The sequence below is a fragment of the Microtus pennsylvanicus genome, chromosome X, assembly GCF_037038515.1.
Source record: "Microtus pennsylvanicus isolate mMicPen1 chromosome X, mMicPen1.hap1, whole genome shotgun sequence".
NCBI classification, from domain to species: domain Eukaryota; kingdom Metazoa; phylum Chordata; class Mammalia; order Rodentia; family Cricetidae; genus Microtus; species Microtus pennsylvanicus.
Window position 1 is genome coordinate 53,284,648 of NC_134601.1, and position 19,905 is coordinate 53,304,552.

General features: G+C 43.4%; 1 protein-coding gene across 2 annotated transcripts in view; it reads left to right on the forward strand.

Annotated features, from left to right (window-relative positions):
* Nucleotides 1–19,905, forward strand: part of Tmem255a (transmembrane protein 255A) — a 52,988-nt gene that overhangs the window by 24,133 nt on the left and 8,950 nt on the right. Inside the window, exons 5-8 of one of the 2 annotated variants that reach the window (XM_075958959.1) lie at nt 3,266–3,334; nt 5,103–5,174; nt 5,582–5,670; nt 12,486–12,648. In XM_075958959.1, the coding sequence (XP_075815074.1) occupies nt 3,266–3,334; nt 5,103–5,174; nt 5,582–5,670; nt 12,486–12,648 (393 nt within the window). The remainder of the gene's footprint in view (nt 1–3,265; nt 3,335–5,102; nt 5,175–5,581; nt 5,671–12,485; nt 12,649–19,905) is intronic. The other variant, XM_075958960.1, reaches the window with a different exon arrangement.

The window sequence follows — 19,905 nt, forward strand, 5'->3', positions numbered from 1 at the left end:
ACCGGCAATGTATTAGGATTCAGATTTTTTCACAGCGTCACCAGTTGTCATTAGTATCTGATTGTGCCAGAGAGTGTGGGGCAGTACCTCATTATGGTTTTGATTTATATTTTCCTTATGTGCATAACATTTTGGATCATTGGTTCAGTGAGTGGCAGTGGTGAAAAAAATCCAAGCTCTATTGACTGGGATGTTCCTATGAGTGCAGCTTTAGTTACTTTGCCTGAGGAAAAGGACCTAGCGACGTAAGGATGGGCTTAATTTTGCTCCCAGTTTGAGGCACAGTCCCTCATGGCAGGGAGGGCATGGCTGCCGGGCCCCAGAGCACTGGTTACATCACATCTGCAGCCGGGAAGCAGGCAGGAGAAACGCTGGTTCTCAGTTCACTTTCTACTGTTTCAGTGAGGGATGCCAGCTCAGGGAATGGTGCCCCTGCCCTTCAGTGTGGGTCTTTTCGTTTCATTTAACCCAACCAAGATCGTCGCTCTCAGTCATGACCGCAGGCTAACCCAATCTGAATGATTTCTCACAAATATGCCCAGAGGCTCGTCTCTGCAGTGATTCCAGGTTATGTCAAGTCCATCATCATTAACGACCACAGCCACCTACTTGTCTCTAAGACTCAAGGCCTGTTGCAAGTTCTGCACTTGCTCAGTTCTGTGGTAGCATCATAGTCATCAGATTTTGGTGGCACCACAATGCTGTTAAGTCACAGATCCTCTGACTCTCCTTCTGTCCCAGGAGTCAAGTCTTTCTCCCCTGCGGTCTCTCTTCCCGCACAGAGAGTTGATAAGAAGGCATACCATGACCTTTCTGAGTTGACTCCTCTCTCCCTTTCAGCTGCCAACAAGTCCAGCTCCCCCTGCTTCCCAGGCCTGAGACTACCCAGATTATAACTTTACTTTTATCAGTGCCTTATGACTTCTAGGATGGTCACGTGATGTGGAATTTACCCCCATCCCCAGCCACCAGGAAGCCTACAGGAGTCAGAAACTCTTTATCTTACAGAATCAAATGATCCGTTATCCCACAGAACCACATCACGGCTGCCCTAACGCCGTGATACTACTCTTACTAGTGAGCATTTCTCTGGCAGGACAGTCACAGCTTTTTTCAACAAAGCTGCTATTGGGGTTGGAGAGATGGCTCAGAGGTTATGAGCATTGCCTGCTCTTCCAAAGGTCCTGAGTTCAATTCCCAGCAACCACATGGTGGCTCACAACCATCTGTAATGGGGTCTGGTGCCCTCTTCTGACCTTCAGGCATACACACAGACAGAATATTGTATACATAATACATAAATAAGTATTTTTAAAAAGAAAGCTGCTGTCTTTTAGTTATAATACATATCATAAGGTAAGGCTGGGCACATCTTCAAGAAATATTTCTTCTAACACTGAACCTGCCCAAGGAGATTTGGCAGTTGTCATTGGCACCTGAATTGTTTGGTGGACTTTTACTGGACTACTTAATAAAAGTCCCATTTAGATCCTAGCCAACTCGGGTGGGCTAAAGCCGGCCTGCCCTGTTGGGGAGGCCCTCTAATATCATCTCGTCATATTTCTTTGACTCGAGTGAATCTAAACTTTCCCAAGATCTAATAATTCCTGATGCATCCCTCTAAGTGTGTTCTTCTTCCTCTTTCTTGTTTCGCATTCCTTTCTTTTCTCCATCTCCCCACCTGTGACCATTCATTAGCTGGAGAAGCCTGTTTGCTCTCCGGTGTTACGATTTCTTTCTTTTCCCGGTGTAGAGATTAGAAATTGACCTTTCAGGGTTAGAAAGAGAGTGCAGTTACATAGTAGGTATGAGCAAGCCATCTAATATATAGCAGTACCCTTTCCCGTCCCTCCCTGTCAAGTCTGGCAGTCCTCCAAGCTAAAGAGGCTGCAAGCTCAGGCTCAGTGACCTCTTCTCACCCCTGAATTGCCTGTTCTTGCCCTTCTCCTGGGGGATTAAGTGTAGAATAGTAGGCGGCCATAGCTAGTGGGCAATCATCCTGCATGTCTGTCTTTGTTTAAGCTGAATGGCTTCTGCAAAACCAGGTCCCAGGGCTATGGCTCGCACCATGGTCAAACCTTTCCTTGAGCCAATAATAATAAATTTGCTGTTACTCCAACAGAGAAAATAAATCCTACCAGTTGTGAGCACGAGAGTCCACGGTCCTTCCTAGTCTGACTCCAGACTGAATTAACAGCCGTGCATTTTTGTAACACTGAACAGCAAAGAGAATTATGGCGCATGAGCTAATGAAAGCCCAGGGTCATTGATGGGGCCACAGAATAGAAGGCAAGAGGCACTCAATGCCAAGTGTAGGGGGTTCTAAATCACAGATACAGGGGAAATAACCATCAGGACTGGAACTAGAAAGAGAAGTGAGGGCAGAAGGGGAAAGGCAAAAGATAAATTTCATTCTGCCCGAGCCCTTTGAACTAAACCCCTAAGGCCATTTTGCATAAACTTTATGCTGCTAATGTGTCCTTGTCTAAAGACCCCCACTACACAGGGATGCTTAGCATTGGTTCTGGAAATGACAGTATCTTTTGGTTATCAAGCATGTCTGACTTCCAACCCTCATGCCTGACAGCTTCATTAGAAAACTGGGCAAGCTAGCGGAGTAAATCAACCGTCCTTGATCTCCACATTATTTTTTTTTTTTGCCTTTGCCTTAGAAGTACATTTTAAGTTCTCTGACTTTATCTAAGCTGCGTAGGTGAGTGAAAATGGCTTGTGGTTCAGTTGAGTTAAAACCTCCAGCTGACTAGGTGGTTGAACATCCTCCTCCAGCTTCTGGCCTCTTCATCGCTTCCATTTGAAAAGGCAGGGAGCACAAGCCAACCAGCCCTTACCTAGTCCCCAGGTGATAATGAGACTTCATAGTTGAAGCTGTGCTCTCTCTATTTAGAGGTGTAATATTGCAATAACCTGGAGTTTTGAATCATCTTGCTCCCTAGGGACTGAGTGCAAGAAGACAAAGCCTAGAAGGGAAAGAAAACCAGAGAGGAAATTTCAAGAAGCTCACTTTTCAATCAGTTTTCCTGGTTTCTCATTAACCCAAGTAGTCTAACAGAAAGCAGTTAGTAGAAGGATTTTGTCCGATCCATACAGTCTCAGGCCTCCTCATAGACAACTTTAAGAATTTAACTCGACCTACTGCCCCCCCACACCCCATGTGTGTGTTTCAGATCTTTTATTAGCAAGTGGGGCTCTTGATATTTTATTTTCCAAAGCCAAAACCCTTTTGGTTTGGTGTTTCCCTTTATAGGATTTGAAACCACTCTATGCTAACCGGTGCCACTATGTTCCCAAGACATCCCAGAGGGAAGCTGAGGAGGTGAGCCACAATGACACTGCATGTCTTTACCTCATGGGAAAGTCCCTTGTTTTATCTGAAACAAACTTTCTTTTTTTAAAAAAAAGGTCTACTGATTATCTTATGTGAATGAGTGTTGTGCCTGCATGTATGTATGTGCACCACATGTGTACTGGAGTCACATAGTTAGTTATGAGACACCATGTGGATGCTGGGAATCGAACCCTGTCCTCTGCAAGAACAAGTGCTCTTAACTGCCAAGATAACTCTCCAGCCATGAAACACTTTCTATATTATTTCTTTCCACAGGCCTAAGTCTTACTGCTAGGTGTCTTGAGCTATTTGTTCAGTGGGTCAAAATACAGTGTTACTAAGGATATGCCATAGATTGGAGCCTCATGAGGCCTAACCAGGTTCATTTTGTTCCACGGACACAGGCTGCCTCTCCGTCCCCAGCCAGTAGTCTCTCAGTGTGTGTCCCTCCCCCATCTCTGCTGCTACTGATTCAGCTGCCTGGACTTGGTGCTCAGCTCAAAGGAGATATGAAGCCCACCAGGTCACCAGGCCTGTGTTAAGAAGGCAAAGCTTGAATCCCACATGTGGGAACTGTCTGGAGGCCAAGTCAGAATAGCTCAACAATCTGTTCTGTCTCAAGGTTCTAAGAAGGCCCAGATTGATAGTCTGGCCTTCTCCTGACACCGCTAAGAGGGCAGCCTAATAGTCCTTGCATAATCTCAGGAGAGTATTTGTGTCCTGCCCCACACTCCCTTGTGTTTCATGCTGCTTCAGCTAGAGATACTAACAGTGGCAACATTGGGGGTGGGGGGAAGGCACTTTCATTTCAGCATGTCATAAGCCCATCCCAACCAGTGGATTCCAACATATGAAGGTCTACCTGTTTCTGGGAACTCTGACAATTTGGCACCCTGTTAACCTCAAAATGAAAGCCATTCACTGTGAGGATACACCCAAGGGTGCATTGGTGCACACAAATTGGACTTGGGGGAGAAAAATAAAGAACACAAAGTTGGGTTAGTATGGAAGCAGGGAGGGGTCTAAAAAGAGTTAGGAAAGGGGGTAAATCGGATCAAAATGAATTGTATGAAATTCTCAGAGAACTAATAAAAATTATAAAAATAACATTAAAAGCTAGCACATGTGTGATTGGAAAAGAAGAGAAGTGGAGGCAAAATGGCCACTCCATCACACACATAAAGTGGCTGGGAGGCCCCTTTACATAGAACACACCATGCATGGTGCTCCTGCAGTTAGACAAAGCCATAGTCTTGCTCCCAAGGACGGCAAATGCTTTTCATTATGGAAGTACCATTCCCTTTCCTCCATTTTCTGCTAGCAACCCCAAAGTTACGATTTTTCTAATTGTTCCTGGGTTAGAAAGAGGAATAAAGTGTGTGCGTGCGAACAGCATAACAAAAAGGCAATAGGCACTTGGATGCAAAGGGTCCAATATGAAGAAAAGTGCCCATTTCCTATGAATATTTCTGCAACAAAGCCAAACCCTGTGAAAGTACTTTACTATACCAGTAGAGGGAAGGGAACTTAAACAATTTCTTGTAGGCGAGAGAAGGCAAATGCAGATTATTCCTTATATTTTTAGTTCTGGAAAATGTTTTTGTAAACTCAGAAAGTGTAACGACTGTTGTGGTTATTCTCTTGATTTCCTTCTGAAAGCGTCTTGTATTAATTTTCTGACTGCGCAAATATCATAACAGTGTACATAAGTTTGCCTGTAATCCTGTTCCTCTTAACTCAATTTTTCCTGTATAAGGTCATAACTTCCTCAAGCAAACTTTCTACTTCGACGAGGGCTTTGCGGAACCTTACCCAGGCAGTCAAAGAGGTACTGGTGGACTTCCCTGTGCATGTATGGCCTTCTGTATTTCCTTCTACCAGATCCTCTGTCATTACTTGTCTCTCTTTGCAAACCCTTCTCATCCTCCTTCCCTAAGAGCCATCTAATATTCCATAGACTCTTCCACCTGTCCTTCCTCTTCTCTCCCTCTGCCCTTGATAAGTGGGGCACTAAGGGCCGTGCCTGGGGTTGAACACAATGCCAGCTCTACAGGTGCTTGCTTTGTGCACACACAAAGCCACCTCTCTGCTTTGCCTCATCTTTCTTTTGCATGACTATCCTCCCGCCACAGCCCTTATCTCTGTCTCCATCAGCCACTAGCTCACACTCCAATCCCAGAGGACCAATCCTCCCACCCAGTGCTAGCTTCTCCCATTGTTATTTTGTGTCTTCAGGTGAACTGCCCTCAACTTAGCCGTGGACTCTGCACACCTCGCATCCGGGGCAACACCTGCTTCTGCTGTGACCTCTACAACTGTGGCAAGTAAGTATGGTGCTGCAAACACAGCGGTCATAGGTTGGTCATGTTCGGTGCTAGGCGAGCCAAGGCTGGTGAAGGCTGTTATGGTGGGGGTTATAGAAACAGGGGCTCCTGGTCTGTTACAGTTTCCACCTAACCGGCCTTCTCTGTGCAAGGTGTCATGCTGGCTACTTTCATGACCTTTATCTCACTTAATTTTCTTTACAATTTATTTTTGCCTCTAAAGTCTGTAGAATGTTAAAGCCGAGGAAAGTGGAGCTCAGAAGAAAGACAATTAACTAAAGGATATACAGAACTTGAAACTAGATGTAGAAAGCAAACCCAACACTATGTCTACATTTGACAGCATCCAGTAAATATTTATTGAGTACCTTCTAAGAGCCTGGACCTGTTCTACACACTAAGGATTAGTCAGGGATTAAAGCAATAGTCTTTGTCCCCTGGAGCTTATGTTCTAGCAGGAGAGAGACTATAAACACACATAATACCTGGCATAATATTGGCTGTGATTAGAGTTTCGAAGAAAAATAAATCAGGAAAGTTAGACAGCAATGAGGGAGAAATTGTGTCCACAAAGTGGGTATGGGATGTCTCTTTGTGAAGGTGACATTTGTGAGGGGACCTGAATAAATCGGAAGAGCAAAACAAGAAGATACTTCAGAAGAGAGTTCTTAAGCAGGGGGACCTCAAACTATAAAGGGTTCAAAGCAGGGTTGGTGCCAGCAATGATCCAACCATCCAAAGTCTCTGCCATCCAGTTAGGATTAGACGGGTTAATTCTTTCTTTCAAAATGTTAGGTGATAAGAATACAGATTTCATGCTTGTAGGAAAGACAAATAAATACACAATTGCTATTTGAACATAATTTAATAGGGTAGTCAGGATCAGTGTCTATAACAAGGACCTTGGTGGCCTAAGCGAATGGGAGACAAGGGATAAGGAGAAATTTAGGATGTAACTAAAAGCAGGTAGAAATGGAGAAAATATGCTTGCAAGTTGTCAGGAGGTAGAGAAAAATGTAGTGGCCGGTGAAGGGAAAGCAGGAGCCAGGTTCGCATATTAAAGAACCCTTTGGCCTTGACCATGGAGGCGATTGTGAGCTAATGAAAAATGAACTTGAACTAATTGGTAGACACTTTAGACAGCTGGGATGTTGGAGAGAATGAGACCCAGTCTAGGTTGGGTTAGTGGCAATGAAACACAGGAAGTTTGTTTTTGATATTTGAGACAGGGTTTCTCTGTGTAACAGCTCTGGCTCTCCTGGAATTTGATTTGTAGAGCACGCTGACCTGACTTAGGCAGATCCGCCTGCCTCTGCCTCCTGAGCGCTGGTTTAAAGGTGTGCGCTGCAACCGGTGCACCACCGCCACCCGGCACCAGTGTTGTTTTTAAGAAAGCAGTTTGTTAAGAACTTGTACTCAACTGAACCTCCAAAGGGCAAGGAATATGATTCCATTTCATTCATGTCCCCTGCCTCCAGCACAGCCATCACTAGAGAAAGAACTGAGGAAAATGGAGAGACCGGCATGGTGACACGGTGGTGGTGGTGGCGCACGCCTTTAATCCCAGCACTCAGGAAGCAGAGGCAGGTGGATTTCTGTGGGTTTGAGGCCAGCCTGGTCTACAGAGTGAGTTTCAGGTCAGCCAGGACTGTTACACAGAGAAACCCTGTCTCAAAAAAAAAAAACCCATCCCCCCAGAAATCCCCACTCCAAAACAAAGCACAGTCTTCCTTTTCACCAGGAAAAGAAAATATTAGATGAAGCAGCTGACATGGGTCATGCCGTTCCTAAAGAGCTTCAAGCTTTAATCTACCCTGTATCTAGAAGGCAGACCCAAGCATCTCTCAGTGCCCTTTCCCAAGTTCTGTGTGGCCAGGATCCCAAGGGCAAAACCAGTAAAACAGGACTTGCTTGCACTTCCCTCAGTTCAGAAAACAGCTATAAGACTAAATAGGGGACAGACTTGAAAAGAAGGGAAAGCTTTTCCTTGACCCAGGTTTTTTTTTTCAGTCAGAGCCAATGAGAGTTAAATTCAAGGCCTAAATATAGCCAGCAAGCAGCATTCTGAGGCTTGGAGACTTTAATTTTGCCGAATGCGTATTTGTTTTCCTCACACGAAGCCTATTTTTAATCAATTGCCAGCTCCTCCAGTCCATTTCCTGGAAAGGAGGCCAAGAAAAAAAAAGTGGGAACAAAAACATCAGGCAGTCATTTGTACAGTACTGCAGAAACAGAGTGTCTACTGTCCCCTCGAACCCGCAGACCTTCACTGACGTCATGGGTGGTGAGGTTTAATACCAAACATAGATTATTCCATTTAGCCTTGTGCAGGCAGTGGCTTTCTCTAGGACACAGCTTCTTTGCAGTGGCCTTGCAGGGTATGTCTTCCTTCCACCTGTTCACTCATCTTTGGAGAGGTCAAGTCAATATCGCTGGTTTTCAGTGTGTAACCTAAAGGAAATGGAGTGGTTTGTGCACTGCCTCAGCTAGGAGCACAGTGATAGAGGCCAGCTTACTTCCATTCCTCATTTCCTTTAACTTGATGACATTCCCACTATGTGGCAGGAGCTTTTGTGTTCTTTAGAAACTCAGTTGACAAGAAAGGGATTTAAAAAATAGGGTGGATGAGAGAGAGGGGGAGTTAGGGGGAGGAGAGGAGACAAAAAGAGATAGAGAAGGGGAGGGATGGAGAGATAAGATGGGAGGGGTAAGAAGATAAATTGCCACGCGTTCTCTTATTTAAGAACAGAAAGATGCCTTCTTGCTTTCCCCCAAATCGGCTGCCACTTGTGTCCTTGGAACACGGGTTGTCTGCTTCTTTAGACCCAGCCGGGGAGTGGAGTCCAAGGGAAAGCAAGCGCACATCCGATGAGCACGCTCATGATTGATGCAGCCATCGGGCTTTGCATTCAGTTCCTCGTGCGCTGTGTGTTCATCTGTGGTCTTTCATATTTCTAGCTGTTCTAGACAGCACGAGAGATGAAAAGATGTAAGAGATGGCCCTCGCTTCCAACAGGTCACAAGTTTAACAGAGACAGTCATGGTGGCCTGGTTATAGTACACTATTCAGCATGGAGCAGCCTCTCGGTATATATTAGCTTAGATGAAAAACTCATAACTGACAAGCTACAAAGAAAAGACTGTCTCAGGCTGTGGGTGTTCGCGGGAAAATCTACTGAGTGGGCACTGGAGTCCTTGAGAAGGCCCCGTTGAAGCTTTGAGTCAAAGGGGGATTTAGACAGGCTGGGAACTGAAGACAGTACCTTCTAGAAGGGAAAAACCTGAGTAAAGGTTTTGACAAAGCTCCCAGCATTCCCTGTCTGGGCCCCCCAAGAATTTGCAGCCTAGCTAGAGTATGCGTTCCATTTTTAACTCAGATTGCAGCAAGATTAATCAAGTATGGACGGCGTCTGGCAGGACTGCCCAAGGGTGAGGACAATAGGAAGGCAAAAGATACAATTTTAGGGTAAATTTTTTTCCCAGAAAGTGGACCAAATGAAATCATGGCTCTCAAATAGAAGAAACCACATTAATTTGCTAAACCCCATACTATAATTAAGCATTAACTTTCTTTTGCTTCATGATTCAGTTTTTAAAAAATTAAATAGCTGCCGAACCCACTCAAATTGAAACCAATTATACTCTAGAAAATTGACTACTTTTTCTTTTGTGAGGTGCCAAAGATGGAACCAGGGGACTTGTACATGCTAGGCAAGTGCTATGCATCAAGTCGCAAATTAATATATACTCTTAAAACTCACAGCTCCATGTTGAGGCATGTGCACTTAAAACATTAGTGTCTTTAAACACGTGGTTCAAAGGTCCGAATTATGTTTCCAGACTGGGGCTCTCAGAAGGAAAAAATTCTTTCTGCTTGTTGTGTGTTGCTTTATACGCAGCCTTTTGGATATGTGTGTGTGTGTGTGCGCGCGTACGCACGTGTGCGCACGGCGCACCACACATGTGGACTTTTTAGAGGGCAACACTCAGGGGTCAGTCCTCACTTTCCATCCTAATAAGGCAGAGTCTCCTCTCTTGTTCCTGCCTCTGCTAGCTGGTCCAAAAGCTTCCAGCCAATTCTGGCTCTACTTTTCATCTTGCCATAGGAGTACTGGGATTAAAGATGCCACCACATCTGGCTTTTAAAACGTGGGTTCTGAGGATATAACTCAGGTCATAAAGCTTACAAGGCAAGCCTTTTATACACCAAGCCATCTACCAGGCCCTGTCATGCACATTTTTATTAAATCTCCCAGGCTCAGAGAAGGTCAAAATGTTTTCATCAGGCAGCAAATAAACTTCAGTCAGGATTCTAATGAAGCCTGACTCCAGAATGTGCTAGGGTGTGCTGCCTTCCTGTGTATACGGCTCACTTATACGAAGTAGCCTAGGAGACAGACAAGGATAATTGGGAGGATGTCAGAAGATAACTCTGAAGCCATTGACATGTCCCTACAATTCTGCACTCAGACACATACCTGCCCTTTTCAAAAGGATTGAACCTGTACTTTTGCATCTTTTGGGGGTAATAAGTAATATGTATACTCTCCTTCCCCACCACCAGTGCCAACAGATAGGAGACACTCAAGGTATGCTTATGAATGGGTTCTTCAGATAAGTGCTTAAAAATACTGAAATTTCAATTCAAGTTCAGATAAATTCAAATACTCTTAAAATTCTACTATGAGGGGCTAGAGGCACAGCCCAGTGGTTAACTAGAGTTACAGGCAGTTGTGAGCTGCCTCACATGGATGCTTCAGAAACCAAGGTCTGTCTTCTGCCTATAGCTCCAGTTTGGGGGGGGGGATCCAATGCCGTCTGGAGCATTCTGTAAGCTTGCGCACACATTCATAACCACACACAAAGAATATAATTGATACACACAGGCAATGCACGTTAAATACACTCATCGATGGTTCTGATGTCGTCTACCCTGTAAGCATACTGATTTCAATTCCTCAGAGAAATTGTTTTTAAAGGATCCTAAGTTAAATTTATTCACAAACTTAAAAAGTCATTCTTGCATGAATTGTGGAGATTAATCCTTGATTTTGCTTTGTTTGTTTTTCATTCTTGGTATTGCAATTACATGGAAGTCTCATATAATACTCTTCAGATGCCAGGGCATTTTATTGTATGTTTAATTTTAAGCACCATGCTTCATGCTGACTGCTTTGCAATATCCAGAAGGACAGGAATTTCCATTTAATTCCTTTATTGGGTATTTATACAGCACAGGATGTGTGTCATGCATGGCAGTTTTATGGATTTTTCCCCCTGAGATTTGAACAAATATCTATTCACCCCAGAAAAAGCAGAGATAGACGAAATAAATTATTCAACCCAAGTTTAGCTTAGTAAACCGGTGAGTTTATCTTGCCACTAATCCCTTGGCATGAAGGAGGTGATTGCTTCTAGCTCCCTCTCCCCTACTGATAAGATCTGTAGATGCGGAAGTTCTTTATATAACATGAGTATTATAACCTACACAACCTACACACAACTTTTTATATATTTTAAATCACCTTTAGATTACTTGTAATTCCTAATCCAACATAAATGTCAGGATAAGAGGTATTATACTATATTATTTATGGAATAACGACAGCCAATGGTCTGTATATGTTCAGTACTGACCCACGTTTTTAATTTTTGGCTGGTTGAATTTGTAGATGCAGAACCTGCGGGGTTTACATCTTCCATATATGTATTTGGATAGAGAGTACGAATCAGTCTGTACCAAATAATACGACTCAGAGTAACTAGGCTGAGTGTGGGCATCGTTAGACAAGGTAGCCCGGGGAAGACCTCTCCAAGGAGATGATAGTCGAAGTTTTGTGGTACATCTCAGTTTTAGTAGTGTATTAGCACATTAGACTTTTGGGCGGTTGATTTTGAAAGGGGAGACAATGAAGTCTTTGAAGCCTCCATCAGACTTCAGCACCACTTACAACTTGACCAAGTTCCTTACCCTCCCTGGGCTTCACTTCCGTCCTTTGAAAAGCGGAAGTGTAAGGGCATCTACCTCAGTGGTTCCCAGCTTTCCTGATGCTGCCACCAACCCTTGAATCCAGTTCCTCATGTGCTATGGACCCCCAACCATAAAATCATTTTTGGTGCTCTTTCATAACTGTAATTTTGCTACTGTTATGAATCATAATGTAAATATCTGTGTTTTCTGATGGTTTTAGGCGACCCCGGTGAAAGGGTCATTTGACCTCTAAAGGGATCTTGGTCCAAAGGTTGAGAATTGCTTCTCTACCTTGTGGAGTATTGTAAGGGTTTGCAATGCCGACAGGCATTGCTGTGATAACAGAAATTCTTTATAATATGCTCTGTTCAGTAACCACTATGTACATATGGATATGAAGCACTTGAAACATGAGAAGACTAAATGCTTGGACTTATAAATTTGACTTAATAAGTAGCTAGTAGTTGCAATATTGGACATGGCTAGTAGTTGCAATATTGGACAGCCCTGATTTGCTGAACTGACATATGGGAAATTCTAAGCACTGTGCCTGGTAGATAATATGTGTCTATTAATGTCCTTTAGGATCAGTGTTAATGATGGTTACAAGCGTCTCTCTAGCAGGCAACATTTTTTTTAAAGGCAAACATCAATCACAATTGTATTTATTGCTGTGCTACACACTCCAAGTGAGCTGCAATAATATGTTTTATAAAACCTCCCCACCTTTCTAGGCATTTTTTTCCCCCTGAGCTACACAGTAGTCAGATCCTGGTGGTGCTGGCAAGGGAGGAAGATTTTTTGCTCCTAGGAGACTGACTATGCTGTGCTTCTCCCCATGCAGTAGGGTGGAAATCACTGGCGGGTACTATGAATACATTGATGTCAGCAGCTGCCAGGACATCATCCACCTGTACCACCTACTCTGGTCTGCCACCATCCTCAACATCGTTGGCCTGTTCCTGGGTATCATCACTGCTGCGGTCCTTGGAGGATTTAAGGATATGGTAAGAGAGAAAGCGACTTTCCATTTCATAGGGCCATCTGTTGGGAGATGGAAAACCAGGCTAGGATGTTTGGGACAATGGAGATACATTATTCCAAGGGAGGAATCAGAATGTAGCATATGCAGCTACCTACAAATATCTCAAGTTGGAGCGAGAAGTGCCATCAATCTGTTTATATTTCTTGCTAATATGAACTTCCTGTTATCTTGAGGCATATTTTGAGAGAAAAATGAGTGAGAGGGGGGCTTTTCAGACTTCCCACTCTCTCTGCTTGTGCGAACAATTTATCACTTTCAGTAGAAACTTTCCTAGTTAGTTTTCTCCTTAATGGTCTTTGGGAGACAATGAAGAAAAAGGAATTTATGTTTAGTTGTAGGCATGATTAATGTTAATCTCCTATAGGGAATCCACAGTGGAGTTTCTGCAGTAAAAGTATATAGACTTCCCCCTCCCTTCTTATACCCGAAGATTCAGCCCTAGGCTAAGCTGCTTGTTAGGTCTTGCCTTCAACCCCGGTCTACCCACATTCCTGTTGCTCTCTTTGAAATGTTTTCCATGCATGTGTGCATGACTGCGAATGCACACCAGCACTCAGAATCCTCAATAATGCATGCTCCCCCAATAGCAGTAGATGCCCTATTCTTTTGCTTTCAAAATGTTTCTAATAATTTATTTGCTATGCTGGTAAACTTTAATCTCCAATTATGAGCTGTTAGTTTTGAGCCATGGTTATTAACCTGGCTTCATATTAGAATCCCTTGGAGTATTAAAATAAAGCAAAGCAAAACAAAATAAAATAAATCCACACGCTTGGGCCCTTCCCCTAGACATTCTGATTTGGCCGGTATAAATGGAAACCCATCTATGAATGGGGATTCTGACCCACAGGCAGGATTGAGGACCACTGCTTCACATATCCCTTTCGGAGTTCTCCCCCCCCCCATTATTTACATAGAGTGAGCTGCTCTCGAACTCTGGCCCTCAGGAACAGCAGTGGGCGCTCTTATCCTCTGAGCCACCTCTCTGGCTGCTGCTTTTCGGAGTTCTTTTGTGCCTAAAAGGGACTTTCTTTGGACCCAAGGATTCTAGACCCTTGGTTGTTTATGTCTTCTTTGAGGGCCCCTCAAAACAGAATCCTCAATAGCAATCTCTAATCTGACCCCAGACAGACAGTCGAGAAGGTGGTGATGGGAAAATGGAAAGCAACTAGGGTAAGAGTGATAATGGAGTTTTGGTTACAACGTCTCCAGCAGGACTGACCTGATTAGGAAGAGTGGGAATACCGCTGGTGGGTCTGTCATGAGAAATCCTTCCTTGTCCGACCACAGTCTATCGCTCTCTCTTCTCTCCATCTCCCGTGCACACATTTCTCATCCCCTCTGCTCTGACATTGGGAAAACCTAGGGAAGAGAAGGATTTCCTGTCACCTGGGGCCCAAGGAAACGTTTAGAAGACATAGCTGTTTCTGGGTTGAGGTTTCTTTGGGGAGAAAGAATTGTCATTGTCCTTGGATGCTTTCCCCAGAAGAGTCTCCTAGTGGTGGGGACTGTCTGAATGGGAAAAGCTTTCCCATCTAGTGGAACATAGGGAATCCTGCATTGATGGAATGAATGCTGCTTTACCTGCAAGGTGTCCCTCCCTCTAATTTTACCCCACAAAGTCATGGTGCTAACGATTCATTTGTTTGCTTTCCTTCCACATTTTCAGGTAGGCATTGCCCCTTTGTTTCTTGTCTGCTTTCAAAATTAAGACAGTAACATTTTATTTATGTTCTTCTATTTTTATTATTCTTTATGTGTACATATGCACATGTCTGTATATGTGCATGGGCCTGAGATTAGAGGCATCCCCTGGGGCTGGAGTTTCAAAATTAAGATAGTAACATTTTATTTCTATTTTTGTTATTATTTATTTATGTATACATATGCACGTCTGTATGTGGGCATGGGCCTGAGGTTAGAGGCATCCCCTGGGGCTGGAGTTTCAAAATTAAGATAGTAACATTTTATTTCTATTTTTCTTATTATTTATTTATGTATACATTGCGCATGTCTGTATGTGTGCATGGGCCAGAGGTTAGGGGCATCCCCTGGGGCTGGAGTTACAAGCAACTGTAAACTGTCTGTTGTGGGTGCAGAGAATTGAACTCGGGTCCTCTTCAAGACAATACATGTTTTTTACCACTGAGCCATCTCTCCAGCCCCAGATAGTAGTAACATTTAAAATAGGCTGGCTAATATGCCACGGAGGTGTAAAAACCTTGTATTAATTAACCTCTCTGAGTGAAAGATTTAATAATTTTCTATGGTGGCAAAAGGAATTGGGATGTGCAGTCAAAGTGTGCCTAAGAAAGACGACTTTCTTCAAGAAAGTTCTGCAAATTGGGAAGAAGGAAAGATTTAGAAGGTGGTGCTCTAGGAAATTAAGATTTCCCTCACCTTATAAACTCCAGGAGGACATCTCAATGGTAGCATCAACCTCTTTGAAGTGTACAGTTCGGTGATTCAGTACACTCAAAATTCCACATGATTATCACCTCTGCTTCGTCCACTTCAGGGACACTTTCTTTACCTGAAGGCTGTAGCCATTAGTCAGCTACTCCTTATTCCTCTTGTCCCGAACCGCCAGAAACCACTAATCTGCTGTCATTGTGGACACGTCTCCTCTGGGTGTTGCCTACAAATGGATTAATATTGTTAGGAGCTCCCTGACAACGCAAAAATTCCCAATCAAGCCAAATCAAAACAAGCAAAATCAAGAAATATCCAGGTTTAATGGGGGATCTGTGCTCTCAGGGTGGCCCTGAGGGGAAAACCAGGAAGTCGCAGGAACCCGACCCCCTGGAGGGAAAAAGGGAGACCACATGTTCCTCTTTTGGGGATCACTTAAATACCCTGGGGAGTGGTCCTGACCCCACCCCCAGGGAGGGGTCAGGACCTGGCCTGCTGGGACTTGGAGTCCAGACCAGGCCTGGGGGCTGGGATAGATGTGAGGAACAGGGGCCTATGCTCCCAACTTGACAAATATAATATACAAAGTCCTGTGCGACTCCTTCCACGGACCGTCATCTTAAGACGCAACTGCCTTTTGGCATATACCAGGGCTTCATTTCTTTCAATGGCTGAATAATATTTCTCCTTATGGACTTGCCACATTTTATTTACCTTTTTAAATTTATTGATGGACATTTGTGCCCACCTTTTGGCCATGGGGAAATGCTGTTAAACATATTCATAAAAATTTCCAGTTTTTTTTCTTATAAACTTAAAGTGGGAGTTTTGGATTGTATGGCGCTTTTATGTTTAGCTTCCAGAGAAAGAGCCAATCTATTTTCCTATCAGAGAGCTCATATTCCTGCCAATAGTATACAAGGATTCAAACTTCTCCTAACATCTGAGCTCTCTCCAGTCACTTGGATTCAAACTTCTCTACATCCCTGCTGACAGAAGATTCCAGTAGGTACAGCACTGTCATTTTGACTTGCCTTTCTAGAATAGCCAATAATGTCAGGCCTGACAATTTATATTCCTTCTTTGGAAAAAAATTGTCCATCTTAGTTCTTTTTTTACCACTCCCCCCACCTACATATCTATCTATCTTTTTTTTTTCAGATAGGCTCTTACTCTATAGCCCAGGCTAGCCTCAAATGCACAATCCTCCTGCCTCAGCCTACTGAGCACTGGGATTATAAGCTTGAGCCACCATGCCTGGATTTGCCTGTTTTTTTTTTTCAGTTAAGTTTTTCTTCTTTTTGCTGGTGACTTATAAGCATTCTTCTCCTGTTAGAGATACTATACCCTTATTAGATGTATGATTTACTGTAGCACATATGTTTCAGAGACTGCTGTTTCCCCATTTCACTCTTAGTGTTCTTGTCAAAAATAAGCTACCCTCACATACATAGCTCTTTCTCTGAACGTCAGTTGTTCTGTATGCGCAGAAGAGAGGGGAGTCTGTTGACGGTTCTGATTGTGACCGTGTGCCCTTTCCAAATGCCTTTGTGCATTTACTTTTGTTTGTTCTTTGTTAGATCCTTCAATACCTTGAGCAGATATTAAGTACTATAACCAATTAACAGACAAGAAAAACAGATCAAGTGGGCTCAAGTGGTTTGCCCAGAATTAAGTAGCAGATTGTGGACTGGAGCCCAGATAGTGTGTTGCTCCTTCTACTCCATCCCTTCTGCCCCCAACTGACATTTGTCTTGACCTTTCTGCTTCTTTAAGCTTTGCAACAAATGCTTCCTGCTATTTGCTTGGGAGCTTCCTTAGCAGTAAGGGTGGAGAGCAGGAGAAATGCTGGATGTTATTAAACCATAAGCCTGGAAGCTCTGTCAAAGACCCATGGGGGAAATGAAAAGATGACAGCAAAGATCGTGGCCAAAGATAGTTGCTTCATGGAATAAAAGAATTCTAGTGGGGATAGAACTTGAGGCCACCAAGGAGATGATGTCATCAAAATGAGAACATGATCTAGAAAGTCCTAGAATACAGATGTAGGAGCCCAAACAAAAATCCTTGGCCTAGGTCCCAATGTAGTTGGTGACTGGCATGTCTGCTCCCTTATTACGGTGCCCTGGAGTCTGTAGGGAGGCTCAGGGGTGCTGGTTGATGGAAGGGTAGGAGCCAAATGCTGTGAGCTGGCAGCACCTAAACACAGTGGGCTAGGAGCCATTATTTTGCAGCGTTGTTGCAAAGCTGAAATGAAAGAAGGATGTCTTCACACCCTAGCCATAAATGCTTAAGAGTGAACCGAAGGAAATGTCCAATGCAATGTTTGTTGATCAAAGATATGAGGATTTGAGATGACTCTCTAAAAAGTGAACACATCTGTACATTTTGTTCCCGAGTCACCAGTGTCTCCGATTTAGAATAATTTGGAGAAGAATAAAAGTGGCATTTTTTCCAAAGTCTATGACCATTGTCTCAGTAGACTCAGTTTTGTCACAGAAGATTGCTTTCATCTTTTCCTGTGCCTCCTAGTAACCTTTGCTTTGATGAGCTCAGAAAGTTACTGAGCAGTAACGGGGAGTAGAATCACAATTTGATCTCCAGAATTGTTTCAATTGAAATAACACACATGCACACACAAATGTACACACACACACTCACACACACTCACTCCTATGTGTGCACATGAATATTGACAAGCATGTTTTAAAAGCCTATTACCCATTTGAAATATAGCTGGATCAGTCTTTGGCCGTCTCTGTTGCTTCATCCCTGCCGATTCATTTCACCTTTGCTGCCCTTCCCGTTTCTCTATCCCCTCTATCCTGGACTCATCAGCATCTTTCCGGCAGGCACTCAATCTTCCTTTTATGTTCTTCTGTGCTTTTTTCTCTGTAATAGCTCACTTTTTTCAGACACAATTCTGAACCCTTGGCCTGCTGAACACATGAAATCGTTTTACAGATAGAGTTACATTGTTGACTTGCGCTCCTATGGTTAGGTTTGGTTTATTTGGATAGAAGGTTTTGTTTTGTAACAGCTGGCAGGGTAGTTTTCTAGTAGACAGGAGACCAAAGAAACATACTTTCTGATACATCCTCAGGGGTGAAATGTCGTTTTTGAATTTTGGTGGCGAAAGAAGGGCACTTTTCCGAGATCTTCCTCTGTAAAGTAAGCCAAGATCTCACGCCTCTCCCACAGAAGAGGCACTGTGAGGTACACTATAATGACTGAGGTTTGTAGCTCTGCACACCTCTAGGCCCACAGAACACCTAAGCACCAGAGCAACAGAACTCTGCTGAAACTGTCTGGAAAGGAGTTTTCCTATCAATACCTTGACATGCTTGCCGGTGCCACGGCCAAAACCTACCCACAGGTTTTCACCGCTTCAGACAAAGCTCCTACTCGGTGTTAATGTAGCGTAGAGACATTTTGGAAGGAAGAAGTCCACCTTGCAGACAGCACACAAATGGATGGCAGTGGCTTTAACTCTGTCAGCAGGTTATAGCAAAGAAAGAAATCATTCCTACGCTGCTTTATTGGCAAAAATAATGGAAGTGTCACTCAACTGATTTCAATATTTCCGTAGATTTGGATTCTTCCAGCAAAAAGTTGGGGAGTATGGGGAGTGCAGTATTGGCTCAGGGGCCGAGGGCACTTGCTCTTGCAGAAGACCCAAGGTCTGTTTTACTGCCTGTGTGGTGGTTCACAACCATCGGTAACTCCAGCTTCAGGGGAGCCAATGCAATCTTCTGATCAGCACAGACAGTACCCTCACATGTTCACACACAAACACATGCCTATGCGTGCATGCATTTACACACACACACACACACAAAGAAATATAAATCTGTCTTAAAAGGTGGAGTGGTTGGAGAGATGGCTCAATGGCTAAGAGCACTTATTGCAGAGGCCCAAGTTTGGTTTCCCAGCACCCACATGGTAGCTCATAACCAACCACCTGTAACTCTAGTTTTGGGCAATCTGACACCCTCTTCTGATTTCCGTGGATACCAGGCGTGCATGTGGTGCACATACATACATACAGGCAAAAATACTCAGACACATAAAATAAAATACATAAATCTAAAATAAATTTAAAGCTTAAGGAAAACGACCCAGTATGTATTAATTGCAAAAATATTGGCATATATAATAGAAAGTGAAGACTTTCCATTTTCCTCTTAATATTACTTCCTTCTGCAGAGGTAACTTTTAATAACAGTTTATTAATCTTTCCAGGTTAATTTCTTTGCATTTACACATATAAATATGTAACCGAGGCTTTGCATTTACACACATAAATATGTCACCGAGGTTTGGAAACATACACTAGAGCACAGTACAGTGATTTAGCACGGTAGCCTTTTGTTCCACAGAACCGGACACTGGATCCAAGGCCCTGCACATACTAGGCAAACGCTCGACCACTGAGCTCTATCGTAGCTAGAAAAAGAACATCAGAGGCTGGAGTAATGGCGCAGTGCTTGAGAGGACTCCCTGCTCCTCCAGACGACCCGGAATTCCCAGCACCCACATGGTGGCTCACAATCATCTGTAACTCCAGTTCCAGGGAATCCAGCATTCTCTTCCAGCTACATTGGGTACCGGGCACACATGTGGATGCATAGGCATACATATAGGCAAAACATTCATACATATAAAATAAAAAACCATGTATTCTGGACAGCTTTCTCTGCCATTATACATAGGTCTTTGATTATCTAAATACAAGTATAAATATTTATCACTAAATATCACTATTTTTATAATATCACTATTATAAACAAATATCAGTAATATTTAT